Below are 13,277 nucleotides of genomic sequence, written 5' to 3' on the forward strand. Positions count from 1 at the left end.
ACATAGACTGTTAAGAATAAAGTCAGAAACGTGTTTAACATTTTAAAGGCATTATTTTCATGAAATCAGTGACCACCAGGGTTGAACGGCTCACTTTCATTGATCACTACTTGGCTGCTGCTGTTGGAACTGTGTGCACAGTTGTCATAAATGCAAAATATTTCATTTCATTCAATCGCACAGCTGAAGTTGAATTGAAGTAGTTTATTATTTTACATATACAGATTGCTTTGTCGTGTTAACTTCCAAAAGACTCTGAGTACATTTTCTTTACAAATAATTTTTTATTGCCATCATGTTAGATTTTTAACTATGTGTATACGATTCCTGTGTTTGTCATCATCGTGTCTTTGTTCGTGCTCATATTATAAATAAGCGACACTGCTTTTAAGCTGCATTAAATTTGAAACTCTACAAACCTGTATTCTTTGGTTCTTTCGGTAAAGTCACGTAGAAAAAAAAACCACGACGTTATTTTTATTTATTATTTTTATTTTCTATCCACGTCACAATATGAATTCCTGCAGTCACGAAAGTTTTAAGTCAAAATTCTACAAACCTGGTTTAATTGTATAAGCCATCATTATTTTTAATAATACAATAATAATTCTCGTGAAAATATGACATTTTCTTTGCAGCATTATTTTATCATATTGAGGTTTACTCGAAATACAGCACTGCATTTTTGAATTATAAATGGGGCAGGCAAAATGGTGATAGAATTGGTGGCAATTGTGCGCATGTATTCACAGGGTATGAGTGGAGTGCAATGTACATCTTTTTATATTGGGCAAAAGCTCGTTTTGGTTCATGAGTGCAACAACTGCTGCATTAGAATCCTAGCTCTTGCTCTATCACTTAGCAAAAAATTACGGAGGTTAGCCCGCGCCATTGAAATGTAAACACACAGACAGTCCCCACCGGGGCAGTCAGCCAAATATACCTCATTTGTTTCAGTAAAATATTCAGCAGGGAGCCTATGGTGCATGGCCCATTATAAAGGCATTGATTTATAGACTTTAAAAAACGAATTTGTCAAAGCGTTTGGAAAATGCTCCTCAGTTAACACTTAAGTTTAATGTATTCAAACATGAAACCGTCAACATGAATTGGTGATGTCGTATCTATCCACCATTAACATGTGTCCCTTATTGTTGGTGAAGAATTTTGGTTATAATGTTTTTTTGCCCCAGTTGCTCCTTGGGTGTTGTATAGCTTTAAAGTAGTTCCTCGAGTTCAGAACGCAACATCACGTTAGCGCTCAAGATCTATACAAAAAAGGTGCATGCTCCTTTGTGCTATTGCAAGATCGCCATCAATTAAAGTGCACAACTTACAAAATCTCTGTCAAAATTCTGTCCTCAGAAGCACTGGCAGCCTTGTGCCATGCTCGCATACTCGGATCTCTTATGATATGAGACTTCAACCCCTGTCTGTACAGTATTGAACATCATTGCTGGTGGCCCAGGTCATTGGTATTTTTTCCGTATTGTGTGTCGTGTACACGCCCGCTGTGTATCTCATCGGTTTCTTCTGCTCAAAGGGAAACATTTATTTTGTACGTGACCTGCAGTGGGCGGCTTGGCACTCAGTTTGATGGAGAAATTGTACATCGTACTTCAAGGGGGGGGGGGGGGTATTGAGCTATGCTGTGTAATTCCGTAAGCCTTTGGTATTCTGCACACATTTATTACCATGTTGCAGTTGATGCATTCAACCATAGGCTCTAGCCTATACAGTGTCAACCATACATAACTTATATGAGCAAAAATGTAAAGAGGCAATATCCAAATTTACAGCAATCTAAAAGTGAATTCATAACCATATGCTTTTAAGTATAACATTATCATACTATTTTGGTAGGTTACATTTTCTGCTGATTTTTTAGTGACACAATGTAGAAATGTATCCCACAAGTTCTTGCCTGTATGATATAGTATCAGCCATGTCGTACAGAACTTATATGTACTGTATATATGTGGTTTAGAATTTACTGCAGTCGACAAGTGTAATCATATATAGTTAAAAACATATATCATTCTTGCAGTTTGGTAACTTAGTTTGCAGTTTGATTTCATAGCGACACAGTACTGTATATACATCCGTGCAGATAAGTCAATGAAATTATTATTTTTCAAGCTAAAGTATCATATGATTCTCGTACCTTCTATTATTATAATATATTGTTTTAGCTCCTAAAATTTTAGGCTCAAAGTCCTAAAAACAATCGCATTATATGCACTGCAGGGAATGTTCAGTTTGCTGTATTTAGACTGTCTGCTGCATATAATGTATCGTGGGGAAAAAGTCAAGATGTGTAGAAAATACCAGTCCACTTTTTTGCCGCAATTTCTTTCACCAAATATTGGTGGCAATAACTACCTTTCTGCCAAGAAATGAATAAGGCCCATTTTGTGCAAAAAAAATCTTTAATGCAAAGCGATCTTGGATCAATAACACCAGCTTGCAGAAAACAAATTATGAGTCGTGCCAGTTTTGACTGACTGTGGTGGGAGGCATAGGGCCACCAGGGGATGCAAAACATGCATCATTTTGGGATTGAGGAGGGCACCAGATGGCTGTAGATTGTCATAGTCACGTATTTTTTGCATGGAAAAAATATATATTAATGGTTTTTATTTCACCAACTTAGAAAAAAGTAAATTGAGATTCCTACATCTGAGAAAGCAAACACAATTTTTATTAGATTACAGCTCAATATTGGAAGTAAAATTCATGAGGTCATGGAGAATGGGATTGACAGCAAGGTCCAGCTTATAATCAGAATAGATAGAGGGTCTCAAGTGTGAGAGAGTATTAGAACCCCTGGGTTAGGAGCTAGCAATGCTATATGGCTTGTGTGTGGTGATAGCAGAGAGCACATGGTCTCGGTAAATTTGTGTCTTACTTTGTTGTGTCTTGTGGAGAGATGTTAACTACCTTGCCTGGTATACAGGAGGTCGTGGGTTCAATCCCAACTGATGTCTGTATATTTGGAGTTTGCATGTTCTCCCCGTGGTCGCATGGATTTTTCTTCGGGTCCTCCAGTTTATCCCTCCAAATTTAGAAACATGTGTTTAGAGAGTATTTGGCTGCTATAACTTTCCACATAACCCATTTATGGCCAGGTTGCTTCTGAAAAACAGCTATGTAGTTCAGTGGGCCTTACTTGGTAAAAATAAAATAGTTTGAAGAGTAAATAATATTTTATCCCCTCTGGTATCAACAAACGACTTGGTTTGCCACTGAAGTTTTTATACAAAATGTTAAACGTGTTATTCAATTAATTATAATTAGTGTATTTATGAGAGATGCATCCCTGTATTGAAATCTAACTGCACTTACTTTATCTACAGTCCAAGCCACACTAAATGCACCCAATTCTTGTCAGATCTGAGAAGCTACGCAAGCTTGAAACTAAAACACAATACATTAAACTATTTAAAATTTACCAGGTAAGCCCCATTGAGCTATATAGATATTTTTTCAGAAACGACCCGGCGACAAATAATAGCTCAAATAGGTAGCTTGAGCTTGGTTGGTATTTGGATGGGTAACCACCAGGGCTTGCCAGGTGTTGTAGGCAGCGGTCTGTCCAGGAGATAGCAGTATCACATGTCAACCTTCTCATGAGTGGGTGTTTCACAAAGTAAAGTACTTGTTTTTCTGTAAAATGCCAAAACACTCATCATTAAAATAATTGGCCCAACGACCCAATTCAAATTCATGCATGGGACCTCCCTGACCAATGACAGGAGAGCCACATTCATCAATTCCTCCTCTAATCGCCCAAGATGCCCGCACGGCATGGTACAGACATACCTGCATGGCTTCTGAATGTGCCCAGATATTTAAACATTTTACCAGGATATGACATTACTTTGATCAGATCTGTGGCACACAGCTGAGGCCCTCAGGGGAATCAACCCTGTGGGTCTTGAAACTTAGAGGGATATCGATACACCATAAGGGCCTTACTCAATACCTTCTATATTGGAGCAAGAAACACTATACTGGCGAATTGGAAAGATCATGAACCCCCCTCTTGGGGACTGGCACAGAACTCTCCTTGCCTTGGCGGGCATAGAGCACCTCAGCGATAAGCTAAATGGAAAATATGAGGCCATGTGTTCCCTGCTTCGACTGAACCCAGCGTGAATAACCAGAACAGTGGGGGCCGGGGCAAGGGGGTGGACTCCTGACACTTAAACATGGTAGTGAGCACCTGACGACCGCTGCTTCTAGGGGAAAACAATATGGATAAACCCAGACGTCGCGCTTATGTTACCTTACGTCCTGTTTTGTTTGGTTACATTAATCCCCTTCCTCCCCCTCTTCTCCCCCTTCACCGTTAATCTCATACTCCTGATCGTTGCCCCCTACGGTGGTAAGGCAATGAGCCCAAGAGCCTCTAGATGCCCTCCCCCCCACCTCCCTGATTTTAGGATGCATTGTTCCGGGTTCGACTTCATGTTTGCAATGTGTATCTCGCTCTGTGATGTCCATGTTCTGGGTCCTTGAATGGGGAAAACAATAATTTGCTCAATATCTCAAAGCAGAATTTTCTTTGAGAAAGTGTCTCGAGACTCAATGAGGCCCTTGTTTGGCCTTAGGGTGTGTCACTGTATCTGATTATGCTTAAATTGCACATAGCCTGGCATAAGCGCCGTGGTGACGTCACCGCCACTTAGTGGCGAATGGCGATTACAGTATTGTTGTTGTGATGCAAGTCATTAAATCTCCGCGTTAGAATGAATGTCTGCTTTTTAAAGTATGTAGTTGTGATTTTAGAAATGTGTATACATACGTCCTGCATACATTTGGCATGCAGTTTGGCTTAGAACATTTGAATGGGAAGTTTAGAGGATGTATGTGAAGTCCCTGGCAGTTTATGTCACTGTCTTTGAAGCCCCATCTTCTTACAAAACGGTGACCCTGTGACCATGATAATATTGAATTCCAGCTGGCAGTTGGGTTTTTTTTTTGTTCAACACAAAGAAAGTTTGGAATTCAGTTATAAATGCCCGAGGCTCAGAGAGTAAAACAGGAGCAAGTGTGGGTGGGGATTTTTTTTCTTTTAATATTTTATGGACATATGAACAGAAGAATGTGAGATGAAGTACATTGTTTTGTGAAAATATAACTCTTTTTATACTTTCTCAACCAAACAACACACTTTTTAAAGAGGGCATCAAAATTACTTTTTGGGAAATTTTGTAAACTAATTATATTTGTGTATTTGTTTTCTTTCAGAAATAATCAGTTCAACATCCTTGAGAGATATCTAGTATTGGTATATTATTAGTACAAAATGGAAATGATTGTTAACGGAAAGTAATAGTTTTTTTGGGCGAAATCTTAAACATATATCAACTTAAACAAAACATAATAAATGACTACAAATAAACATGGTGTCGAGAAATTGCACAATAACGGTTTAACGGAATGGCACTGCGAGAATGAAATATTATCCTCTACCCCATTTACCTCAGCCAGTTTTTTTCCCAAGAGACGTGGTTAGGCATCATATTTGCTACTCACATGACGACAACATAATTTTTAGGCAGGCATAAACCTTTTTACTATGAATAATTACCATCGTTGTGTCATTCCACTGCTGGATGAAGGCCTCCCTGTGCCGTGTCAGGAATGGAAGTTGTTATACAATACTTGAACACACTGGTCAGTTGGGAGGGAAAGGGCTGCTTCAGATAGCAATTACCATTTGTGTTATCTGTAACCTGGAATCAAACGGAAGTTGCCAAGGTTCATGGTCCCATGCACTATCGACTACACCAATGCTCCTCCGCCCCCTTATTAAACATTGGATATTATACATACAAAGTTAATTTATGAACATTCTTTATAAGAAAAGCACGTGTCACATTTTGTTGAAATGTTTAATGCTCCTTTGTCAATTAAAATGCACGTAATTTTCTAATCTTATTTGAAAATTAATTACAATAGAAATTTATATTAGTAGAAAATTTACACCCACAGGTCATGATAAAGTTTGTACTTATCAATGGATTGATTAAAGTGCTTTCTAATTTTAAAAAAATGATCCGCATGTATGTGTGTGATTATATTGGACAAGCCAATTGGAATTAATAATTAGATGGGATAATATGACTTGAGAGAATATGGAAGGATATTATGCTGGAAGGACCGTGATAAATTGTTACAATTGAAGGTTGTAATATCATTAAATTATATATTTTTTTCACTTTGAGCAGTTTTGTTCGCTTAATTGTCACGTGAGCATACCCTTTGCCTATACATCTCGCACCTCCGATTAGCATGATTGGCTACGTACGGTGCGAAAGAAGTTCAACATACATACATTGCAGCCATCTTAATTCATCTTCACAAACACGATTCAAATTAACGACGTCCATTTCACCTCGATGACAGTATTAATTGTGCTTAAGGTAACACAGAAAACACGAAATAGATGGGTCACCGCGAGAAGGCTACCCTCCCCCATACCTCGGCAATGGTGTTTAGCATCTGAACATATTGCCATGCATAAGGATAGAATATAATCCACATGCGCGATTCTATGCACGTTCCGTATTGGTGAGCATAAGAATTGATTGTTGCAGATGCAACAACGCATCGTTACACGCCTACCAACCGTCCCACTGCCCATTGTACCGTTCTCCCCTCCTCTGCACCAACACTGCGTGACGCTCCCCTTTCCCACGTGCCTTGCTGCCTTGGAGAGCGTGTTGGTCTCAGATCCACATGCATCCCTCTTGGACTCTGTTCATTTGACTGACACTACATCCTCAAGGTGCCTCAATCTCTCCAACCATAATGAAATCTGTTTCGCTAAGCAGTGTTCACGGTTTCTGCACACGTTGCCACTTCGTGTGCTTTACTCTTTTTTGATGTACCTGCTGTGATGCCTTCTACCGACCGTATTGCCTTCTTTATTGAGCGACTTCTGACTCACTGCCTTTTTACTTCAATTATGCACGCAGTCGACATGCGTCATCGGTGGTCTTCCCGTCGTGTTCCTGCGTCCGTTCCACTCGTGATGGGGAGCAGCCGTGTGTGGCGTGGCGTTGTTGCCAGTCAATAATCTGAGGTTTCGGGTGAAATGTATCTCTGGCTGCTAACCCCCAACAGGCATCAATAAGTTACGGAGAAAACATTGTTCAACGTGGTTATCCAACCGATGCGTATATTTTTGAAGGACAATTTATGTTTTTCATTTTACATAAGACGTTTGAATAATTGCAGTTATATAAATAGCAAGTTCATAAAACATAGCTGTGATGTTGTAAATACATACTGTATACGCGTAAATACTGTGGGCATCTCTTCACATTCAATATCCGCGCAGATTACTCTAGTGGCGGAAAGCGTGCTACATATTAGAGTAGTTTTCGACATCAAAGAACCGTATAGCAGACCACTGAAGCTGCAGGCCATTATTAAAATGCACCAGCTGCTTTAAAATGGATGGTAAAGACCCAACGATACCTCATGCCTATATATAATTAAGTCATTGTTTTTGGCGTCTTGGAAAAAACTTGTAAATTCAATATTTAGGGGGAAATTTGTGTTTTTTTTATATATAACAAAAAAGGTATCTTCCATCTAAAACACTTGTCATGGTAAAACGCCTCTGGAGTGATTAATGTAGAATTTCCACTTCCAAAACTGCATTAATTGCTTAGTGCGGCATGCGGGACGTGTTTAGTAATCATCGGGCAAGTGCTGCTTGGAATGAGTTCATTTGCATTTGAATGAAAAGTAAATTGGTAAACGTGGAAAGACGTAGCTTGCTGAGTCGTGATGACTGGAGTTTCAGAAACCCTGACATCGACAATGGAAAACACATAGGTTCAGTGATGAAAACGTATTCATTTTTTACATACATAGAATAATGGGGCTGGAGAGAGATAGTGTCTCATCTGTATTTATTGTTTTTTGGAGTAATTGGTCACTTAAGTCACAAGTTAAACGCAACTAATATTTGTACATCGCTAATTTGCGTGGAACACCATATTTTATGCTTCTAACCTTTTTTTTCTCAAGCATGGTTTATCCACAACCCGAAATAATATATCTACAGATAACTTAGAGTTCATTGTATGATGACTGTAGAGTCATCGAGAGAACACAGTAAAAATGTGGGGTTAAGAGAAGTGATGGGAGAAAGCAAAAGTCAAATATGAGGGGAATGCAATCAAATCCAAACCTTCCATGTTCACTTCATGATCACTCTAACAAATGCATACTTAGAATTAAACAAATTCCAGTTTTATTTAAATGGTTGCTTATCCCCTTACATAATGGCCTCAAAAGCAGTAACACAACTCCTTATTTTCTGTGTTGGCGGTAACTATTACGATGCTCATTGACAAAGGCTTCCTTATAACTGAAAAAATCGGATGGAACGTTCCATTCCTCAGGTTTTAAGCCAAGTACTTTTGACACTTTTTTTCCATCAATATTGAGACATGCATTAAGTTTATTTCCATTGCTCAGGTTTTTATCAGAGTCCCTTTGGCAACATTTTCCACAAAATATTGAGACGTGTGAAATGTGCGTAATACCTCTTCCTCGACCAGAGCGTATAAGCCTATAGTCAGCGTGTGTAAGGATAAGCAGTAAGCATATTAGCTAGAGTTTATTAAATACTAGCTTTACTGCCTGGCTTCGCCCGGGACTTGGATTCCTGTCTTGGATGAATACACGGCCAACGCGGAGGGTTAGGGGGGTGGGGATGCGTCACATCAGCAGACACACTGCGTAACGCTGACGCATGCGGGTGACATCACAGATGAGATGTCACCGCTCACTTGCCATGCAAAATATATCCATTATTGCGCCCCCCCCCCCCCCCCAAATACAAAAGTCTATTTTTATACTTTTTAAATTGTGTACAGTCTGGAAGTTACCCACATGCCAAATTTCAAGTTTGTTGCATGTTGGGAAGTATGCTAAACATTTCGAACAGACACACATATTCACAAATTTCCCTTTTATATACATAGATATTCAGGTCAATGCTGCGGCGGTGTCATTATCAGCAGATGTCACCAATTCTTAATTCCCCCCTCCTCTGTCCACCTACCAGTATGTCCACCATCCGTGGGGAGTGCCATGGTGGCGATATGTTAACTATCTCGCCTGGTATACAGGAGGATGCCAGTTAAATCGCGACCCTGATGCCTGTATATTTGGAGTTTGCGTGTCTCTCTCCCCGTGGTCGCGTGATTTTTTCTCCGGGTCCTCTGGTTTTTTTCTCCACATTTAGAATCAACATCATTTCTCGCATTTGGCTGCTATACATTTCCACATATGATAAGCCACATCATTGATTTATAATTTGTGGCCAGGTCGCTTCTGCAAAAGAGCTATCTATATAGCACAGTTAAGCCTGGTCAGTTTTAGTATAAATGGGTACACCACAGTTCATTGATCTGCAGGTTGCATGTGGTGGGGTAAAGTGGAAGTACTTCCAACTCTTTTAAGATCTATAGCCAGTGTGGAAGAGGCCCAGATACTATTTACGGGGGAGCTCCCTTTGACGGAAACACATTTTAACCAACAGTGGTGTGAACAAGAAATTACAGGGCCTGCAACCTGTACCTTCTAAATGAAAGACATGTTACTGACTGACCCTGCCTATATATACACCTGTTTTACCTGGTCCTTATCTTCTCTGTGCAGGTGTCAGAAAACTGTGGCTGGGCATTTGTCAATGGCAAGGAGAGCAGAGGCTCAGCCCGGGCACGTCTCATCATCACCAATGAACACCTGCGTGTCTCCTTGGATATGACAGTCTGGATGCCTCAGCTGCCCCTGCAAATTCAACTGTCTGACTCTCATCTCAGTGTTATTAAAGGCTGGAGGGTGCCTATTTTTCACGAGAAAAGGTAAATCAATTCGTATATTTAAGTACAATTTGTATTTCTTTTATCCGTCCTCTGAATAAACAAAATACGCGTGGAATTTATTTACAAACTTAGATATGTATCCATCTTGCTTTAAAGGTTGAACAGTGAAGCAGGATTTATCACAATACCGAAAGCACCACGTGCAGAATTGCATTCTCACACTGACCCTGTCTCGGCCTCTCTGGGCGCTGCGTTGCACCACTATCCGAGTAGTTAACCTCACATTAAATAAACCTTCAGAGCCAGGGTGAACATCTGACTCCAACGTATTTAATGAATGAAACGAGGTAAATTGATTGAAAATACAGCACAAAATACAGCATCTGTTAATACTTGCAATATCAATACTAGGAATGAACGCTGCAGCATCATAACATTGTCTTAGATAACATGAATCTTAACAATAGGTCCTAGATGGACCAGGTACCTACATTAGCACTGAATAGCTATACAACAAGATAGCTACTATGTTAAATAAGGTCACTTTGTGTAATCGCCATACTGCAGCCTAAATGTACAGTGCTGCATATAACACTGAACTGTGGATGAGATACTTCTTCATCCTTGCTCTCAAGATCGCATTAAAGTTACATGGGCACAAGTCTGGATCGACTTATCCAACTACAAATAACATTCAGAATAATGCAAGTGGCAGGCTTCGTTGTTAACTAGGCCTCATATTCATCGTAACAATTCAACAGCATTATAAAGGCATTTACAAAATTATAACGGCAACCCTAACATTATGACAGCATTCCCAGTATTATAAGAACATAAACGAATATTCTTTAGGTATTTCGGTAAAGTCACATAGATAGGTTGAATGAAAATAACAAAAAACTATGACGTTTCGATCACAACACAAACGATCATCATTAGATGACAATCGCTTGTTTTGTGATCGAAACGTCATCGTTTTTTGTTATTTTCTTTCAACATATGTATGTGACTTTACCGAAAAGACCCCAAAAATATAAATTCCTGCAGTCACGAAAGGTTTAAGTCAGTATTTAACATAAACGAACTTACAGACAATGCTTTTTAAAGTCCCGCAATGAACAGATGCACCCGTCATCACCGATATGCTAATTGTGCCTCCATTTTGTACTCTATGTAATGGCTGACACCCCTGCCTGGCCTTGTGACTTAGAGACCCTTAACTCGTAACTTCCTGGTCACGTGACCAAACTCAACACCATCATATCAGGAAGTTCCTGTGTAAGCACACCCCCATATCTGCCGTGGGGCAGTACAGACCCCTAAAGTGTTGGCAACATCATGATGTCAGTTACTTAGCTCTCATTTATTAAAATCAAGCTTGAGGGAGACACGGCAAACGATTAACAATATTGCAGCATTGCATTACTCGCTAAAGACCACTTTACAGATTCATGGCAATGCATTATGTGAGCTTGAGTTGCATACAATGTATCGCTTGCTGATATGCTCTCAGCACCGAGGAGAGCAGTGACGAAGAGGATGAGCCCAAGGGCCGTGGCTGCATGTTGCAGTCCCAGCATGCGCTGGTGAGCATCTGGACCATGTTCTGCACCTCCAGCGATGAGCCGGCAGATGGCAGAGGTCCTCACGAGTCGCCAATGCTGAGTCCCGAGTGGCTGGTGGACGTCACGGAGCTGGTGCTGGACTACATGGTGGTGGAAGACACCAAGACCGCCCAGTTGGTGGGGGGCAAGGTCGTTGTGGGGCTTGTGCCAGGGATGACGGCTATCCAGGTGAAGGGGAAATAATATTAGATAGCAACAATGCAGGCTGACCTGTAGGTTATGTTTAAGTAAGACATTATTACAATGCGCGCTGTGGTGTACAATTGTGAGCACACTTGGAATTGTAATCCAGAGGGTCAGCCGGTTCATTCTGCTGGCACGGTAGTTAAAATGGGGGTGTTTCTTAAATCCCTCCGTCTCTGTCCACTGAGCATTGCAAATGGATGCGCCACGGTAATTCGATCAGCAGGTTGTGTTTGATGGGGTAAAGTGTGGGTACTTCCACTTGGAAGCGTAAGGCAAAAGACCCTCTAGAGGGACTTATCAGTGCTCCCTCGAGCGTAGGCCTTTCTGCCCGCAATGGCGTTAGCAGCTAATCGTAGGGCTGCACCTTTACCTTTTAAAAACTATATTTCACCAATATAAATTTCGGCAATGTCTTGTGTCCAACTATAAAAGTGGAACATCGTAAAGAGGTCCCACTATGCAAGAGGTGGGCAAGTTATACGAATTGGATGCTTTATCTCTTGCGGGTCACATCATTTACACACACTTGTCTGGGTCATTGTTGATTTGAGTTGTCTGCGAAGGGTGTCTGTATGTGCAATTAACGATATGTCCTTTAAGAATGGTTAAAACACGTTTTTCCCCCTGCGCTTCTGACACCTCTTTAAATTACCCATTGCCAAGTAAATAAAGCTACTGAGTGTGTGCATGGTCTAATAGAGTAAAGATAGATGTTGGCATCCAATAACACGTGGCACTCATGTTCAGCATCACGTGGCAAGCATTGCATTGTGGTTGCATGGCCAGTTAGGGATGCCTACCTGAACAAACGTTTTAAAGTTTGAGACTCGCATCCTACTAGTGGTGGCACGAGCAATAAACAACATCAGCAAGAGTGTAGCGCTGCCAGCAGATCAAGGGGTTTCCAGATGCATGGGAAAAGAGAGGTGTACCACAAATTAACTAGAATTTAGATCATCATGATAAAACAAAGGCACATCATTTGAATACCATGACTACAAAAACATGATTTGGGTTTTTCGGTAAAGTCACAGATATGTTCAAAGAAATAACAAAAATAACTAAAAACTACGACATTTCGATCGCAACACAAGCGGTCGTCATCAGGAAAAGGGGGGTTAGCTTTTAAAGACAACTGTTTATAAAGGTTTGAAATGGGCATAGCTCAAATGTCAGCAGCCAATGTTAATGTAAGTGGTGGGCAGCGACTTGCGGCGGTGGTGAGTTTTCCTCCAATCAAAGGGCTGCCAGGTAAAAATTTGCATGTTAATGTAAGATCGTCGAGCATCCTCCACGGTGAGCGGGCCACAGTGGTTATGTTAATGTGAGAGATTAGCATGTTAATGTGAGAGATTAGCATGTTAATGTAAGATCGCCGAGCAGCAACCTCGAGGATGGCGCGTGAGGTAGCTGTGCTAGTGTGAGAAATTTAATCTGTTAATGGAAAAATCAGAGAGCCGAAAATAACAACTAACATCGATAGGTGGTTGGATGGGAACATCACAGTCAATTATGACTTAAACTGGTTAATAACGTCCTTCCAATGATTATTGTGTACCCATCTTCTCGGCTGAAATTGTGTCTGTGTCGATATATATAGATGGCTTCA

The 13,277-nt window shown here is 40.5% G+C and overlaps 1 protein-coding gene across 1 annotated transcript in view; it reads left to right on the plus strand.

Moving 5' to 3' along the window:
- Window positions 1-13,277, plus strand: part of LOC144933147 (transmembrane protein 132E-like) — a 555,499-nt gene that overhangs the window by 506,547 nt on the left and 35,675 nt on the right. The window contains exons 6-7 of the mRNA XM_078857737.1: window positions 9,691-9,896; window positions 11,371-11,650. Of these exons, the coding sequence (XP_078713863.1) occupies window positions 9,691-9,896; window positions 11,371-11,650 (486 nt within the window). The remainder of the gene's footprint in view (window positions 1-9,690; window positions 9,897-11,370; window positions 11,651-13,277) is intronic.

The sequence above is a fragment of the Lampetra fluviatilis genome, chromosome 6 (genome assembly GCF_964198595.1).
Source record: "Lampetra fluviatilis chromosome 6, kcLamFluv1.1, whole genome shotgun sequence".
Taxonomy (NCBI): Eukaryota; Metazoa; Chordata; class Hyperoartia; order Petromyzontiformes; family Petromyzontidae; genus Lampetra; species Lampetra fluviatilis.